The 20,043-nt window shown below is 39.6% G+C and overlaps 1 protein-coding gene across 1 annotated transcript; it reads right to left on the bottom strand.

The window, feature by feature from the left end:
* Positions 1-16,687: 16,687 nt before the first annotated feature.
* Positions 16,688-19,743, bottom strand: NEUROG2 (neurogenin 2). Its single transcript, XM_073608449.1, has 2 exons — positions 19,331-19,743; positions 16,688-19,238 (listed from the first exon to the last, which is right to left on the bottom strand). Exon 2 carries the CDS (start codon positions 19,235-19,237, stop codon positions 18,599-18,601), a length of 639 nt encoding a protein of 212 aa, XP_073464550.1. The 5' UTR covers position 19,238; positions 19,331-19,743; the 3' UTR covers positions 16,688-18,598.
* Between the last annotated feature and the right edge of the window lie 300 nt (positions 19,744-20,043).

Raw genomic sequence — 20,043 nt, forward strand, 5'->3', positions numbered from 1 at the left:
AAAAAATTAAAACTGCAGAGGTGATCAAATACCACCAAAAGAAAGCTCTATTTGTGGGAAAAAAGGGACACCAATTTTGTTTGGGTACAGCTTCACACGACCGCGCAATTATCAGTTAAAGTGACGCAGTGCCTTATCGCAAAAAATGGCCTGGTCATTGAGCAGCCAAATCTTCCAGGGGTGAAGTGGTTAAATAAAAGAAAGTTTTTTGGCATGATCAGTCATAATTTCATTATTAATGCCAAAATTTCACAATTTCTGCCGGGGTATGCAAACTTTTGAGCACAACTGTATGTGTGATCCCCACTCCCACAAGTGTGTTAAAGGGGTTGTAAAGGTACAAGTTTTTTCACCTTAATACATTCTATGCATTAAGGTGAAAAAACATCCGACGATTAGCGGCCCCCAAGCCCCCCTGTTTACTTACCTGAGCCCTTGAAAGTCCCGCGTTGTGAACGTGCTGGCTTCTTGGCTCTTCTCGGCACATTCATTGGATGATTGATAGCAGCCATTGGCTCCCGCTGCTGTCAATCAAAACAATGACGCGGCACGCCGGGGGTGGGGCCGACTGTTTCACGGGAGCGCACCCGCAAGCTAAACCCCCTTTCGAAAGCGCTTCCCAGAATGGGGGTTAGCTGAGACAGCCGCTGATGCACACCAGAAGACGAGGATCGGGGCCACTCTATGCAAAAGGAGCTGCACAGTGGAGGTAAGTATGACATGTTTGTTATTTAAAAAAAAGGAACCTTTACAACCCTTTTTAGTCCCACTCACCAGAAGGTATTGCCTCACAATTAAGTGACTGGCAAATAAAGCTTTATAAACATGAGATAAAAGAAGAATTTGCAATAGTGCAATATCGTACTGCTGTTAAATGTATATAAACCCATTAAAAACACTTACAAACATAAATTAAAGATGCGCAAAAGTAGGAAGCATCAGTAGACCCACTCCCCGACAGTGAGCCAGAACTCCGGCGTCTCACCACCTCGCGGCTAGCGGCACCGTCACATCTGCCACTTCACTTCCGGATTGCTTGCCTACGTCACTTCCGGTCCATGTGTAGTTACATTCAGACGTATTCCATCCAGCGGACTTCCTTATATGGTCCCATTCACTATTTTTTGTTCTTGTTTGGCTTTTAGTTTCTTCTTTTATTGTAATATTGGTTATATCACATTATAATTGATTTATTTTCCCTATTTTAAAGTGTACTAAACCCACAACAGTAAAATCAGTCAGTATATGCAGTAAAGCATTCATGTTATACTCACTGTGGAACCAAAGGGGTCAATCCTCCACATTGTGTAAAAAGACTGTTTGATCCTGTCTTCTCTGAACCTCCCCTTCTTCTACTGTCCTCAATCTATCTGCTGATAGTACAGAGCCTTGGAGTCACTCTGCACATGCTCAGTTTGGTGTATATTGCTAGAGAGATTTTGTTTCTTGGGAGGGTGCATGTGATCAGCACAAGGCCAATTAGTACTGTCCAGACAGGCGGTCAAAGGTCCTGCAGCCTCATAGGACAGTCAAAGTAGAATGCATTTCCATGTTCTGTGTACAGTGGAAGACCAAATATAGTGAATGCAGGGTCCTTGGTTTAGTAACGCTTTAAGTGTATGTCCAACTAAAACTTTTTTACATTTTGGTTGGAATAGGGATGGATTAGATCCCTTGTTGGGTTTGTATTGATGTCCAGGTCTGTGCTAGACTTTGTCATTCCCCCTGACCTACTATACCGTTGGCAAATCAGTCACAAAACAACCAAACAGGAATGATATTCAGATTTTTGTGCTTCAATAACATGTTTTTACACTTAGATATACATGACTTGATAGTAAAGTTTTTTTTTTTAACTATAGGGTGAGGATTTAATACACCTAAAAACTAGATAAACTGTTGTCAGTAAGTTCTTGTAATTGTAACAATAAAGATGATATGTTTTTATCATATTATTATTCTTAAGCAGGGATGGCATGGATAATGGTACTTCTTTTACTGTTTCTGATAGTAACAGGTCTGTGTGCTCTCATAGACCTGTTACTATCACAAACTGTCGTAAATTGAAGGTGACTGACTTTTACAGACCACAAGGAGCAAAATGATCACATAAGCTAGAGAAGCTAAAAGGAACAAGGAATAAGTTCCTGTTGTGCAATGCATCTTATTATAGCTTTACTAAGTAAACTGCCAATACAGTACAAGATAGCATTAGCTGTATTACTTATGTTAAGAAGAACATAAAACCAGTAAATTTACATGGTTTCAAGCTATAGGCACTTGTCGTTTTAACCCATAAGGAATTACATTGTATGTAATGCTTAGAAGCCTAAAATACTCCTAAGATAATAAATGAAAATATTGGCAGCAGAAGGTATCTTGTTGGATAGTTTTGTATTGCATACTCACTGCACACATTAGTCCTGTGCAACTATAAAGATTAATGCCTACATTTCACTTGATCCTTGGGCTGCTGCAGTTTTCTCTATAGTGGGATCACCAACTAGTTTTTCTTAGCCTTTGGGTGAAAATAATGATGGAAGCTACTGCTTAAGCTATTGCTGTACACCCAGGACAGTGTTCAAATCAGGTCCTGGAAAAAGGTTGAGTAGAAGGACAATCAGATCCATCACGCCTGACTTGAAGAAAAAACACAAGCCCTATTTTGTGACATTCCTAAAGTTTAGTCATTAAGGGGGATCGGAAAAAAGAGGAAGGGTGAAGCTGTTTATGACAAGCTGCCACACACTGTCAGTGCAGTGAAAGATTGGAGTCTTTTTGTTACTCCAGGCCCAATGCAGATCTGGGGACCAATCCTCAGAATGTTGGACACTTCAAAGAACTGATTATGCAAATACTCACTTTTTTAAAGGAATTATTTATCACACAATAAACCCCCTGCTTGGATAGGAAACAATAGATCAGGCAAGCTAGAACTTCTAGCCCAAGGCTGGTGGAAAAAAAAAGAAGAGCCCCTCACAATTTATTAGCCTAACCTAATTTCACTAATTCTATTTTCACACATTTTATTTTATTAGTCAGTGTTTTGCTAGCTGTGCTTCACGCTCAGAAGATCCCACCACACTTAAAAGATTCATGGTCTGAGGATTTTATTTAATTAATGCATTCACTTGGGGAAAGTGGATTTTGTACCTCAGAATGATTTCCAGGTGCTGGTGGCTTAAAGATTGAGAGAAAAAGACAAAATGGATAAAAGAACCACGCTATATGTCCATTTGAATAGTGCCTTAAGGCCTGTAAGTACACCTAGTTTGCCTTCACCATTGAAAAGCTTTTGTAAAAAAGTGTTTGTTTTAATGTTTCTATCTTTGCTTCACGCTCTGTTGTCCTTTCGCCAATGGTTTACCACGGCCATTGAAATAAAGTACATATCCTCATAATATTGTATTGAAATTGTATTGAGTTAATGTATTTATACTGGAACTGGAACACATTTGCACAAAGAAGTTATATAAGTATGACAACGTAGTGTGAATGTAAAGATCACAGCATTATCGCAAGCCACTACATTTGGCAATGAATTTCTGTACAGCACTGATGGAGCTGCAAATCAATAGTTAAAGACAAAGGCAAGAAATATTTTTTATATTTTAATTTTAGGCCCCATGCACATGGACGTTTAGTGCTCAAGTGCAAAATTGCCAGTATTTTTCTATCGCTTTCGTAAATTTGATGTTGTAAGGCAGGAAAGCAATGTTGTCATCACTGTGAATAATATTAGTTAACCCTCTTTTATATTATATGGGTTTATAGACTATTTTGGGGTGTTCATTTAATATGGAAGTGTGTTGGCTGCAAAGGGCAGTAAGCCACAGTACCCAATGAAAAATCATTTTTGAACCTGAACTTATCTAGGCCCAGGAAACACAAATCTGATTGGCTTCCAAGGTTACTGCTTTTTGCAGATAATCATTTCATCATCAGCACTTTATACTTTATAATGAATGAACTTGATCTGGGTCCTTTCAACTTTGTCAAAATGTTGCTTCTTGCTAGAGAAAATGCAAGTGCTTGCTAGTTTGCACAGCCTTTTGGTTGCATTCATTGCGTTGATTGCAGGGTTAATCAACTTTGTCAAAGGAGCTGGGTGGAAAACTGTTGGCCGTACAGCACTTGCATCCAGTTTGCCAGAACTGATGGAGCCAACTGTCAGAATACAATAGTGGGGGCAGCACAGTGGCTAAGTGGTTAGTACTTCTGCCTAGCAGCACTAGGATTGCTGGCTTAAATCCCAAGCACGGTACTACCTGCCTGGAGTTTGCATGTTCCCCCTGTGCCTGCGTGAGTTTACTCCGGTTTCCTCTCACACTCCAAAGACATGCTGGTAGGTTAATTGGTTCCTGTCCAAATTTGGCCCTAAATTGTGTATGTGAGTTAGGGACCTTAGATTGTAAGCATCTTGAGGGCAGTGTGAATGTACAATATATATGTAAAGCGCTTCGTATAGTGACAGCGCTATATAAGTACCTGTGATAAAATAAATAGTTGGTAGGAAAGATTTGTTTAGCCTGGATGGAGGAATCTGTTCACTTTTGTTCATTATACCTGCAGGCTGAACAAAGGAAATCTTTGTGTGTGCATGGCCAGCATAAGACTTCAATATCTGCGAACATTACTTGCAGCATTCAAATCAAAGCTCAGCTAGACAAAGTATTGTGTACTAACATATTCGCTTACACGATTAAAAGATAGCATTTAGGAAACTCCTTTATAGTGATCCTTTTGCCACAAAAAAAACTATGTTTTATACTTAGCTTTTTGGCAGATAGTATGTTAAATCTTTGCTTTCTAGAAAAACTCCAGGGTCACTGTTATCTAATGCTGGCCATACACTATACGAAAAATCGTCCGAAATTCGGTTATTTAGACAGTTGGGCAATGGGCACAAAATCGATATCTGTTGGGACATTTTTGAGCCGAAAAAAAACCAAGGACACAAGTTTGGAAATTTTCGGTCGAAACGAACGATAAATTCAAAGGTTAATATGTTTGCTGTCCGAACTGTCTGCACTAGGTATATGTAAAAAAATGAACAAAAAATGCATTCATTTATGTCCACTGAATGATTTATTGGTCATTACACAATGGCACTATTGTTTGCGCTCCCGGCCGAATGTTTGTTTTTCGAAAATGGGTTCGGCCAATTTTTCGTATAGTGTATGGCCAGCATTACACTACCAGCTGCATCAAATGCCTGGTCCCCCGCTGATGTTCTGCCAGCTGCTTCATCACTGCAGAACACAGTAGTGACATAGAGGAGTAACCACAATGCCCAACGGGTAACCAGGTATTTGACACACTAATGCCGCGTACACACGACCAGACTTTATGGCAGACTTTGTCCGGTGGACTTTTCGAAGGACTTTACGACGGACTTTCTGAATGAATGGACTTGCCTACACACGATCAACCAAAATCCGACGGATTCGTACGTGATGACGTACGACCAGACTAAAACATGGAAGTTTATAGCCAGAAGCCAATAGCTGCCCTAGTGTCGGTTTTTGTCCGTCGGACTAGCATACAGACGAGCGGACTTTTCGACCGGACTCGAGTCCGTCGGAAAGATTTGAAACATGTTTCATTTCTAGGTCCATCGAACTTTTGGGGAAAATAAGTCCGCTGGAGCCCACACACGATCGAATTGTCCGACGGACTCCGGTCCGCCGGACCAAGTATGCCGTAAAGTCCGGTCGTGTGTACGCACCATTAGAAGTGTTCCACCAGCTCTCAAGAGAAGAAAGATTTAGCAGATCACTCATCGTGACTATGATGAAACATTCACACAGAAACAACTGTGCATATATGTGTAGATTCCTATATCAAACAAATAACGTTTTACTCATCAAATTTTTTTTTCCCTGTTCTGTGTTTTCCAGAAATGAGATCTTATGCTTTAAAGAGAACCTATTAGGCTAGAATTGTGGGAGCTGATTGCTGACTTGGATTTTAAAGGTACGGGCTCTGTCATCTGCATCCTGGCTTCACTCTCTAGCCTAGGTGTGCACAGCCTATGGCTGTGCACCCCAAAGCTCAAACACATATGTGTATATACACTGACAGTGAACGGTGTCAGTAGGGCCATGGATAATGTCAGTAGGGCAGTGGACTGTGTCAGTAGTTTTTATTTTGGTGAAATATCAAGGGTTTGAACAGGGGGGATCTGCACCACACAGGGTGATTAGAGTGTTTGCCCAGGCACATTTGGCACAGGGCTCTTGGCTCTTGTCCCACTTGCTCATCTCTGGTCAATGGTTTATAAAGTAGTCAGGATAAGTATGACAATCCTGGAGCTTGCTGCTTTAAAAACAAGTCAGCAATGAAAGCTCCTATATTGTTATTCTCATGAGCTACAACTAGCGACTTTTTTTCTCTTTATTTATTACTGAAAATCTGCATTTAATGGCGAGTTAAAAGAACTATTGAAATGTATTTGCTGTTTAGAAAATATCTTCGCGTACAGAATGTCAATGTCGTGTGTACTGTTGTATAATTAATAGAGTAGGTGTTGTAACCAGAAACTATATTAAATTAGGCTGAAACATTTGGTAGCCCAAGAACTGAGTAACTGAGTATACAAACCATTCCAGCTATAACTGATCATTAAACATATTCTTTTCAGCTCGGAATAGTTAAATTATTAGCTTGTTTAATATATTTGGTATTGCCAAGGAGACACCAATCACTGTGTGTATATGGAAGCAGAAGGGTCAGCATAGAATAATTAAAAGGCCTGAGAGTTTGTCTCTGGGGAGCCTGCATGTGGCTGGGAACTAGACCATAGGCTACACACAGAGCACTCGTGTGCCAGGACAAGGACTCTCGTGACTGAGCTCATTCTTATTTCCTAATGCTCTGCTCAACACTCCCTGTTTACAAGTCATATGGGAATAGCTGTGACAAGAGCAAGATGACAAAGGCGAGAGAGGAAAGAGAGAGACCAAACTCTTCTATAATGTTCAGCCATGACATTTTACTAGCAAATTCATTAATTACTTATAAAAATGTTTTCTTATTCACAATTTAAACCTCATTAGTGCTGAGGATTAAAAATATAGTATAATTATAATGATAAAAAAAAGTATAATTCACACTCAAGAGAAGAAACACGAGACAAAAAATTTAACAGAAAATTACAGTTTTTGATTTATGATATTTTCTATTTAACATATAATAGGGATTCTAATACTGTTTCTTATAATGGTGTGTTTGGTTCCAGGGTTTCCTACACTAGCCTCATAGTAGCTTTGCATCATTTCTGTGGAATATTAAGATCGTGTTAATCTTGTACTTTCATCCTCAATCTTGTCCATTTTCAATCATCATACACATGATTGAAAATGCTCTTAGCAAACAATCTACACACAAAAATAAAACTTGGTTTTGTGTACAGCTGCCTCTTACAAAAATTTTTACATTCTTTTAAACTTTTAAATTGATTCAATTGGGATGAAAATAAAAAAAATATAATATATTTATTTATTTTTGCATTCCAACGAAGCAGACTGCAGATTTTAGTGGATTTTTGGGCAGGATTGTAGGTTCTTGCCAAAAAATTTCTATGCAGTGTATCCTCTCTCCTTCACATCTACATCTTCCAGATCTCTCAACATGACGCATTAATACAAAGATACAGTCCTGTGATATGTAGTTTATAATCACAGAGAAACTTTGATGAGCTCAGGTCAAGTTTTTTTCCAGAACACCAAGATACCAAGCAACCTGAGGTTAGTATGGATTTGGGAGTTCCGGAGTACCCAACTAATGCCAGAATGTACAAACAAAATCTCCATGAATGTAGGAACCTTGAGTCCATTTAAATTTTGAGTTTGGCAGTGGTTAGTCTGCCTTCAGAACGTCTGTGCTATTGAATGTGTGATGCTAAACACAAACCAATAAGGGTACAAGTTGGTCAAGGTAAAGTGATCATCTAAACAAGCATGAATGATGAAGTTGGCTTTTGAACACTGTAGTCCACCCATGATACAGAACAGGAACAAAGATAAGGTTAAACCTGTATTAGAGCTAGAAACCATTTAATTTACAAGAAGCGGGGCCAAGAAAATATGGTAACATTTTCTCTTTTATCTCTTTTATCATTTTTTATCTAATTACCAGTTAGGGTTTGTAGTCATTTTCTAACTTGCCCTAAAAATCCAGCAGGTCAAACAAAACAAAAGACTAAATCCTCTGTGTGCGTGCTTTTATAAAATACAAGTAAGACAGTAGATTTTACCTAGAGAATTGTTAAAAGTTGATTACTTTCCTTGATGCTTGTGTCGTGTGATGAGAAATGTCCATTTATTTCTATTCTGAACAGATACAGCCCAACAGAAGTATACATACACTTCTTTTCTATTAAACACAGAAACATGCACCTTTTTTAATAAAAAGGGAAAATTCACTTTTATCGTCCTAGGTTAGTGGCCAGTTGTTTAATGATATAAGATCTGGGAATTTTTTTTTGCCGTGGGACATCCAAGGACACAATCACAAATCTGGTCTAAACTAGCACAATTTAAAGGCATTTAAACGCATATTAATGACACACAATTGGAAACGAGTCATTAAACAGAAGAAGCGTTTTAGCACACTTGCACACGAGTAACATGAATAACGCTTTTTTCGCTCAGGCAGCACCCAGCTTATTACTGGTTGAATGTGTTCACTCTTTATTGAACTTTTATAATTGTGATTACATTGAAAAGAAGCACAACTTTTTTGCCCTTTGGAGCATTACCCCAATTACTGGCGATGAAGCTCAGTATATGATATCAGTGTGTTCTGCAGCCTTTAATTGCTGTGGGAGGGGTGTTTATTCATAGAGGATTTAATGGCTTTGTGCTTGGGTTGTGCCAGGGGTTTGGAGCCTGTCAAGCAGGGCATTGCCTGTAGACAATCGATATTCACAAGCCTGAGGACTGACAAGTGTTTAAAGGAAGCTCAGTAGGAAGCAGGTAGCTCATAACACATGTGCTTTCCCATACAGGAATGCCTGCGGCTAATTAGACATATTTAAGCCTTTAGTGTATTTGCATCTTTATTTGGCATTCTAATTCTTAATGCAGAGAGCCTTTTACATGACTTCAGGGACAAATCGCTCCCATTTTACATGAATAAATTACATTTAAACTAGGAGTTTCTTTTATTTCACAAAATGTATAAATTATACATAGATGTTGAAGCACACGATAAAAGAGCATCCCAAAGGACTCAAGTGAGAGAGCACACATAAAATGTTAAAATATAACTCTTCAACCTCTGTCATAATATTTTATTTCTTTTTAACTAAATGTGAATTTTAAGCAATTGGAACAAACTCAATGGTCAACATTAAGGGATAATTCCACAGAATCCAATGTTGGGCAATTTTAAGTGAACTCTTCACCTGACAACCTTTTTAAAAGTCACTGGATCTGTACTACTTCCCTATAATATTAGAGCAACTCTTTTCACAATAACCGATATGCCATAATCAACTTGAGTTGGGATGTGTTAGCCCCCAAGCCCAAATTTGTGTCCCATCCCCATTAGCAGTGCTTGCTTTGCAGCTACCAACACATAGATGGAAGATAAAGCTGGCCATACAACTGTAGAATTATGTTCAATAATTTATGTTTTTGGAATATTTGTTACTGGGGTCAAATCAACATTTGTTTTTGACCATAATGATGAGAAAATTCAAAAGAAAAGGATGGAGAAGCTTTCCCAAACAAATCAAATTCTATCTGTAAGCGTGGTTTTTGTTCAGGAAAAATTGCATATATTGTAAGGAAACCTGATTAATATGTCTGGGGTTCCGTTCAAATAGCAGGTATTGAGGACATTTTTAAAGGCTTTTATACTAAATTAGTTGGCTCAAGGATGGCAAGAAAGAATGCTCTGATACAATTTTTCATAATTTCAATATAAACAAAATTCTAGCTGTGTATGGCCAGCTTTAGTATCTCTGCAACACAGGTTAGCTATCTGTGTATTCAGTCCAAAATGCAGAGACTGTTGGAGGAACCTGCCATGAGGTTTGGAGAACACTGAAATTGTAACCATAAAGTTGCTAGCTAAATTCCACAAATTTACAAACCTACATGAATAAATTCCTGACATTTCACAAGCTACACCCTTTTACATTAAAAAACACAGGGGTTAATTTACTAAAGACAAATAGACTGACAAATAGACTGTGCACTCTGCAAATGCAGTTGCTCCAGAGATGAGTAAATAAGGGAAAGGATTCACTTTACAAAGAATGCCCAATCACATGCAAGGAAAAAAAAACAAACAAACAAAAAACAGCATTTGTGTTTACACATGATTGGATGATGGAAGTCAGCAGAGCTTCTGCGCATTTACTAAGTTCTGGAGCAACTTCACTTGCAGAGTGCAACTGCCCTTGTAAAAGTGCAGAGTTTATTTGCTTTTAGTAAATCAACCCCATTGTTTTTGTACTGCAGGCCAGTTACTTTGCCTAGGCTGAGATGAGGTCATCAGTCTGCTAGAAATAAGAGGAAGCTTTTTTTAGATTCCTCAGGCTGAAGTGAGGCTTAAGCTAGCCATAGCTGTTTTTCGAAAATAGACGGGATCAGCAGGGACCGATCAAATTTCAATCCATCTAATGATCGGCTTCTCTCAAACTGGAATGTTGAAAATTTTCATTGGAATCAGTGCATGCAGCCAATTGGCTGCAGCGCTGATCAGTGTATTCTGACAGCGGAGGAGTCTCCTCTGTCAGAGTTCAATGTCTCAGTGGGGCAGATTTCTCTATCCACCTTGCTTGTGTGGATGGAGGAATCTGTTCTATTTTTTTTGGTCAGTCCACTGGCTGATCCATCTATGGCCAGCTTTATCATCACCTCATTAAGAATAACAAAAAAAATCCACTCCAGGTGAGTAAGTCTCTGGTTAATCCCCACACACACTGGTCAGGTGCTAGCCCAGCTCGCATGCTGTGTAACATAAGGAAATGATTCCGGACGGCCGCACTTCCGATAATCTTTTTTATTGAAGCTTCATATGACAAGTGGTTGACAGATGGAGCAGGGGACAAAGAGGTAGACACGTTTCGCGCAAATGTTAGCGCTTAGTCATTACCGATTGGAACTAGCCACCTATATACGGCTCTAATGTGTCATCATTAGGTTACAGGTGCACTAACCAATTAAAAACAGTACTCAGCTGGTAACACAAAGAAAACCTGGCTGCCGTACACAGTACATACACTCAGATCTAATGTGAAGAGTTCGGTCCAGATCCACTGCCAGAAAAAATCTGATACACCAATTGAACTCAGAGCATTCTTGACACATCATTCAAAATCATTGTATAGTAGCAACAACATATACAATATAATAAAAAAAAATGTATATACAGTATGTATATTTACACACAATACATACTATATATACATGTTTTTGATGTATTGTTGATTTTAAAAGCAAAGTGTTAGAATATCATGAGGACCAATACTGACATATTCTCAAAATGTGTATATATATATATATATATATATATATATATATATATATATATATATGAAAAAAGGTGTTAATAGACTGCAGGAAATTAGCTAAGAAAAAAAAAAAATATGAAGGGAAATAGGTGCTAATAGACTGCAGGAAATCAGCTAAGAAAAGGGACTATCATTAGGAATAACCTTCTTGATCCTCTTCAGTCTGGATTTTGCCCTCAACACTCCACTGAAACTGCTCTTTTAAAACTCACAAATGATTTACTAACAGCAAAAAGCAATGGATACTATTCTGTACTCCTACTTCTTCTTCCACCTTTCAACTGCCTCTGATACGGTTGACCACCCACTCCTCCTCAAAAAAACTTTACACCTTTGGTCTCCATGACTGTGCTCTTCGCTGGCTCTCATCCTACCTATCTCACCGCACCTTCAGCGTCACTTACAATTCTACTTCCTTTTCTCCTCTTCCTTTCTCCGTCAGGGTCCCCCAAGGTTCTGTTCTTGGACCTCTCCTATTTTCAATCTACACCTCCTCTCTGAGTCAGCTGATTGCCTCCCATGGCTTTCAATATCCTTTCTACGCTGACGGCACCCAAATCTATCTCTTCACCCCTCAGCTCACTCCATCACTAATTTACTAACACACATATCTGTCTGGATGTCACATTACTTCCTCAAACTCAACTTGTTCAAAACTGAGCTCATAATATTTCTTCCCCCACGTGCCTCTTCACCTGATTTTTCTGTCAAGAGCAATAGCACAACCATCCACCCATTCCTGCATGCCAGGGTTCTAGGTGTTATCTTGGACTCTGAACTTTCCTTTCAGCCCCACATCCAATCATTGTCCAAGGCTTGCCACCTCAACCTCCACAACATCTCTAAAATACGTCCCTTCCTAACCAATGAAACTAGATAGATAGATAGATAGATAGATAGATAGACAGACAGACAGACAGACAGACAGACAGACAGACAGACAGACAGACAGACAGATAGACAGATAGATAGATAGATAGATAGATAGATAGATAGATAGATAGATAGATAGATAGATAGATAGATAGATAGATAGATAGATAGATAGATAGATAGATAGATAGATAGATAGATAGATTTGCCAGCGTTGAGATAGCTGAAACCAGCAGGTATATGATATGACCTTATACGTTAAGGCATGATAAAAAGGAATCATTCTTCATCGATCTGCCTTTAGCAAACTTCAAATCTGATTGGTTGGTGTGGGTTACTGCACTGTGAGCAGTATTTAATGCACCTATAAAGTTGTCATTTTGTAGTAAGAACATTGCAGATCAGGACATGATCAGGGGCAGATTTAGGATAAAATGGTGTTTTGCCTGAAGTTTAAAGTTGTCTTTAAACCTAATTTTTTTTTACCTTACTGCATGCCCTGCATTAAGGTAAAAAATGTTTAGGCATCAGTATCCCCCCCCCTCACCCCTTCCCCTTATAGTACCTGAGTACTCACTTGATCTAGAACTGTGCCTGTCTGCAATGGCTCTTTCTTCTCTCCCCATTCTCACAGGGCTGTCAGTCACATCTTGTGATGAGAAAGGGGGATTCTGGCTGAGCTCTGCTGTCTGTGTCTATGGATGTAGACAGAGGGGCTTGGAATCAAGCATATATGAGTGCCCCCCTAGCAAGTGGCTTGTTAGGGGGGCACTTGGAGAAGAGGAGGAGCCAGGAGCACCAGCGAGGGACCCAAAAAGAGGAGGCTCGGGCCTGCTCTGTGCAGGAAAGTATACACTTGTTAGTTATTTAAAAGAAAAGTAAGCCTTTACTATCATATTGTTTTCATATAATTGTATAGGATAACATATTTGTCTTTCATAGCCATCTACATATTGGGGGATTCAAAAAAGTGGCTGCGCCGACTCATGTGCAAAATTCAAACATTTCTAATTTGCTCCACTTCTACATTGTGGCACAAAACTTGTGACAAATTCATTATAAAATACCAACAGTTACGAAAGCAGCTAATCAACACCAACTTTCTTTTGGCGCAATGGGATTGATTTACTAAAACTGGAGCGTGCAAAATCTGGTACAGTTCTGCATAGAAACCAATCAGCTTTCAGGTTTTTTTTTTTTTTGTCAAAGCTTAAAGAGGAACTGCAGTCTGCTCACATAGTTTGTAATGAAAACATCTTTGCCATTCTGAAGCTTCCCTCCAATCACTGCATAGTTGTTCAAATATAAATATAAAGTAGTATGTGGCGCTAACTAATAAGTGCAAATACAACTAAATAGCTCATTAATATATAACAAGCTCACACAAATGAGTCACAACAATGTGAAACAAAATGGTGAATCTTCAATAAAGTGAAAAATACTTGATATAAACATAAAAAGTGCAATATATCTTGAAAGTGCAAATGTGACACGGCTGAGTGAATGCAATCTATAAATATCCAATATTCTAATAAAGTGCAAGTAGCAAAATAAAGTGCAATGTCCAAGAAAACAGCTACACAGTATGATCCAGCTCCAATAAGGCAAGAAAAGTCAAATCTTCGTGAAGCAGTTCATAAATATAGAAAAGTGCATGTGCAAAGAAACAGTTGATGACCACTTCACCCAATCACCATCCGAGAGTGCGCCACTCGTTTCCCCCAGCCTCTCACCTTTAGTAGAGACCCCTACGGGTCAAGTCGAGCTCGGGGAAACAGAAGAAGCTGAATTTCCAGAGATCCGATCGCCTCAGCAAAAACGGGATGCTTAGGGGATGGCCTCGGTCTCCGGGCTCAATAAGTATGGTGACAGCATGTAATAAGGAAGAAGGGTGGCTCCATTGAGTACTATTTAAAAAAATTTATTTCAAAACACACATGTAGTAACTTACATATAGAAACTCGAAAATCAGTAGTAAAAACGGGTACTTCCGGTCTCGGCCGCGACCGGAAGTGATGACATCTGGCTCCTTCCTGACGTGTTGCGTCACTGCACACGTGACTTCATCAAGGGGTCATATGCTGCAGAAATCTCCCACCACTAAGTCTGGCTGCAGCCATTTTAACTGTGGGCAGCTGAAGCTGCTGCCTCTTCACTTCCTGGATTTAGACAGACACACAGAGGCACACCTCCAGCCCTGCAGCTTTCATTGGCCCTCTTATGACTCATCCCCCCCCTCCCTTCTTGGAAAACTCTCACAAGAGTGAGAGAGAGAGCTGTGCATGATGTCATAAGTCTAGGCTAATGACCAGACAAGAAACAGGAAGTGAGCTGTATAAGGTATTTACTGGCAGAAAAAAAATATTTTACTATCCAAAGTTAAAACAACAAGGGCAGAGGAAACAATAGATGGAAAGATGAAAAAATGACAGAAGGTTTGCTTTATTTGAACAATCTGAAGTTAGAAGCTGATTGGCTCCAATGCACAGCTGCACCAGATGTTTCACTCTCCAGTTTAGTAAATCAACCCCGGAGAGACATATTTTGCAAAAATGTCTTGCATGTGTTCTAAAAGTGGAGCAGCATGCGGCAAATTTGAGTACAAGTCCTAAACAGGTACATGATTCTGGCGCATGCTGTAGAATGCATGCGAGACACTTTTGCAAAATCTGTCTGTGCCAGGGATTCCAGGGATTGTGTTGATCTTCACATTACTTTACAATCTCTCACTCTTTTGGCTAACTTTACGGTACAGTTCATAATTCTGAAGTGTAATAACCCATGACAACCAATGAGAATACATTTTGTACTGTTTGCAAAGTGAATTTAAATTGATAAATTAGCACTTTTGATTAGGAACTCCCTAATATTAAAGTACTAGAGCTTAAAATCAATCATGCAAACACAAACCGTACTGATTTTAACTGATTCATGAAAATAGATATAATCTACATAGTTACTCTGGTTGAAAAAAGACACAAGTCCATCTAGTAAGACCAGAACCCCAGATATCTGCATTCATGCAGGAAATAAACTAAAAAAAGTGTTACTTGAATAATTAGGGAAAGGACATTTGAATGTAAGTTCTACTGTGGCACTAAATGAAATAAATGATTTATTCTTATCTGTAAAGCTCTGAGGAATATGTTACATTATATAAATAAATATTTAATACAAAAAAAAATTGCTAAAATGTCAACATTTCCAGTTTTTGTTCACATTTTAGTAAAACATTCTGATCCCTGAATTAAGCATTAATCACATGCGTATACTTTACTTAAAACGTAACCCACTAGTACCACTGTTTTAAAGGATGTTAATTTATGCTAGTTTATTGTGTTAATATTTTTTTAAAACTAGTGAACTGTTCCAGTGCAAACAATTATAGCCCATATAGTGTGTTGACAAAGTATCTGTTTAACATACAAAGTATCTGTGTAACAAGTAGTCAAAAACAAAATAAAAATAAAAAAAGACTACTTGAATAAGTAAACGTTTTTTTTTTATAAATGGTTAATATATAGCATTTAATTCTTCTTTAAATTATTTATAAAAAAATAAAAAAACATATTTTAAAATTAGATTTTTTTTTGCAAGTGAAAAAAACCCTTTATTGTACAAAGTACACATAATAACATTGTTTCTAACTAAAAGTGTGTATTTTATGAGAAAAGCATTCAAAATAATAAATATATAAAGAGTAACTGATTTGTTGCAATACTTTTATGTATAGTTTTGTAATGAGATCCTGATAACAAGGAGTAGCTTGTGGTTTGTAAACTTTAGCTGAGCATTCTTTTTTTTTAATTTTTTTGTTATTTATTATTTCATGTCTATAAATTATATTTATATGATTTTAATATAATTTTCAAAAAGGAAAAAAAACAGTGTGCATGACAGAGGGCTTTGAGTCAGATTGTCACTCAAACTGGCATTATAGTATTACTCTGCAGGATCCATTAATTTAAAAGTTTCAAGCTTTTATAAAAGTTATATATATATATATATATATATATATATATATATATATATATATATATATATATATATATATATATATATATATATATATATATATATATATATATACTCACACTGACATATTTTGAACTATTAAAATGATGTGTGAGGAGACTGTACCTTGCATGAAAATTAAGTATGTATAGCTGGAAACATACAATAAGAGAACCTCAATACATAAAAAGGATTTTAAACAGACAGAAAACGACAAATATTAAGAAAATTATATATTTTATTTAATAATTATTAGCACAAGATCTCATATCTTGCTGTAAATACATTCTAAAATAAACTCTTTCAAATATACAAAAAAAAAAAAATACATATACTCCGTGAAACTGTCATCTGTAATAAATAAAAGTGACCACGTATCTGGTCCCAGTGATCCTCCTGGTCTGTTGATTCTGTTTAATCTCCTGAAACAATGGTGGCTTCTCATCCTCTGAAAGCTAAGATAAATAATGTATGAAGGAAACCTCCCTTTTCATTTTTTTCGCTTTTCTTCACATTTTCTGCTTTTGATAGTGAGTTCTGCCTAAATTTTCACGCTTCCATTCAGAGGACACAAAAGCCTACAAATTATACAATGACTTCTAACCTGGCCCTCTGGCGAACAACTTTTTTTTTTGCATTTTTTTCTTCTTCAAATAAATCATAAAGACAGATGGAATCGGGGTACAGAGACTGACAGAACAAAAAAGGTATTGTGACAAAATCTGGCCAAGTGAACCAAGTGCACGTCAGAGAGAAAGTTTGCCATGGCAGGTGAAATTCCCACACCAATCAACAATGAGTGGGAAAGAAAACAGATGCCAGATTGGTACAATCAAGTGGGGTAAGAGCAACATTTAACATTGCTGACATTTCCACATTGACTTAAAAGGGGACTCCAGGTTTCCCGACACATTTTTCGTCCCAAGCTTGCCCAAAGGAATTATTTAAAGTGTCAGTAAACCTGGAATTCTCTGGTAATGACTGAATGCCTGGATCACACACAGGGAGGCAAATTAACTTAAGCTGGCCATAGATGGATGGAAATTTGGCTGGTTCAGCAGAGACCGGGCAAATTCTGATCCATCTATGGCTGTTCCTGTTTGAGATTAGTCAATCTAAAGACTTAGTCCTGATTCACACTTGTGTGATGTGGGAACGAGTGCGATTCCAGTGCGGGTTCTGGGATCGCATCTCACTCGCAGGCAGTTCACACTGCTCTCTACGAACCACTGCGGTTGTCAATGTAAAGTTAATGACACCCTCAAATGGGTTTGCAGATCGCACTGCGAACTGTGAAATCGGACAGGAATCAGATCGCATGGGTGTGAACATCCATGTGATCTGATTCCAGTGTGGACCAAAAAAAGGGTCCTGCACCATTTTGGTGTGAATGTGATGCCATTTCAGCCATACAGTTTGTATGGCTGAATTTGCATCGCATGTGATGTGCACAGCAATGCGGTGCGAATCACATGCGATGATTGGCATTGCACTAGTGTGAACCCAGCCTGATGACTCCTCTCAAATGGGACTGTCAATACATTTTCATTTGATCAGTTCATACAGCCAATCAGCTGCAGCGCTGACTAGTGTACTCTGACAGTGGTGGAGTCTCGCTGTCAAATGCAATAGCACAGCAGGTAGAATTCCTCCATCCACGTCCAATGTGTGGATGGGACAATCTGTTGAGGCTTTTTTTTTTATCAGTATGCTGGCTGATCACAAAGCATAAAAACAAAAAAAACAAACAAAAATAAAATAAATAAAATAAATCACTTTATGGGCAGCCTAAAACTGGAGCAACTGTGCATGTCAACCAATCAGATTTTAGCTTCCATTTTCAAAGCTTAACTGGACAACCTGAAGGTAAAAGCAGAATGGTAAGGCACAGCTACTCCAGTTTTACTAAATCCCCCTCCAGCTTTCTTTTTTTTTCACCTACCCTTCTTCTGACAATATTCTCTAGCCTTGATTTCTATCAGTGATTCTACGATCTGTCATATGGATCAGGCTATCACAGCCTACAACTCACCCCCCCCCCCCCCATCATACCAATGACATGCCTCCAGTACTACTTCTACATCAACAATGACATTGGATGTAAAGGAAGGCAGATGTGCTGCGATTGTCTCTCGACTCTAGAAATGTCGGGTGGATGTGATGAGCCCAGCGCTGAGTCCATGTTCAGAGATAAGGTATGCTGGCTGGTACAAGGAGATGCTGGCTCAGGTGATGGACAGGGGGCTGCCAGTAGTCTAGGATGTCCGAGGTAGAGGTGGCAGGGCTGGCAGGGGACAGGGAGCTGCAGGAGGAGGATGGGGATGAGGAGCAGCTCCAGGAGGAGGAGGAGGAGGATGGGCTGGGGGATGAAGAAGAGTCCTGGATACATCCGTGCAGCTGATCGGCCAGGCGGATTGTCTCTGACAGTGCCCAAATGTAGTTGTGGGCAAAGCGCAGGGTCTCGATCTTGGTAAGCTTGGCATCCTCGGGGAAGGCGGGCAGCACCTCCCGGAGTTCGTCCAGGGCGGAGTTCAGGTTGTGCATGCGGTTCCTCTCCCGGTTGTTGGCTTTCAGCCTCCTGGTCTTCTTGATCTTCATGACCACCTCTCCGTTCTTGGTGCTGCTCCTGGCCCGGTGCCGCTTGGGCTTGTCTGGCAGGGTGAGGAGCGGCTCCTCGTCTGACAGCGGGCTCCGCGGGGATGAGGACAGCGGTCTCTGCGGGGATGAGGACAGCGGGCTACGCGGGGATGAGGACAGCGAGCAGTGCGGGGATGAGGAGGGCTCCTCCTCTTCTTCTCGGTACTCGTTCTTCACCTGCACCATCCTGTAAGAAGACACAGAGACATTAGTAATCCGCACAGACAGACCCAGCTCCCCTTAGTAAGACACTAGGGATAGAAGCGGCCCCGTACTTACGTTTTGTGCTATAGAAGTGTGTGGTGGGTGTTTGTTGTGCTCCCGGCACGCGTCCTATAGCCAGGCTCCCGGTACAAGCTGCCTGCGGTTTAGTGGCTGTGTGTCTGGCACACGACCCTCCTAAAATCCCTTATATACACCCTGCCAGACAATCAAAGCTACCCTGGGGCAGCGCGCCCCCCTCTCCTCATCCTCATCACTCATTTCCCTCCCTTCAACCTTGTCATCTCCTCCGCTCCTCCGGATTCCTGCCCTCTCATTGGTGGCTCCCGCTCGGCTGAAGCGTGCCGCTAATTTCATGAATCAATAGGGCCGGGTGTGGCAGCCAATGGCAGGGCGCGGAATCCTGGACAGGGGGCCAGCGAGACACGCGCCCTCTCAGAGCAGCTGATGAGACGGACGGGAGGAGGGGGCGGGGTGGCTGCAGCTTTGTGGTATAGTCATCCTGAGCTCTGTCAGCCCTTCACTCTCCTCAGGCTTCCACTCTCCTCAGGCTCACAGTCTCCTCAGGCTCACTCACAGGGATGCTCCGAAATAAAACTTCATACAGTTCTGTCACAAAGAATGTTACACGTTCTGTACAAACTAGAGGGGAAATAAACAGCGCAGTGTTTCTCAAGCTTTGTTCAGTCATGGCACCTTTTAAAAACATGTACAATTTTGAGGCACCCCATTCTCAGTGGCGTCTCCAGCTTTCAAATTTTTTATATATA

This window comes from Aquarana catesbeiana, linkage group LG01 (assembly GCF_042186555.1).
Source record: "Aquarana catesbeiana isolate 2022-GZ linkage group LG01, ASM4218655v1, whole genome shotgun sequence".
Classification (NCBI taxonomy): domain Eukaryota; kingdom Metazoa; phylum Chordata; class Amphibia; order Anura; family Ranidae; genus Aquarana; species Aquarana catesbeiana.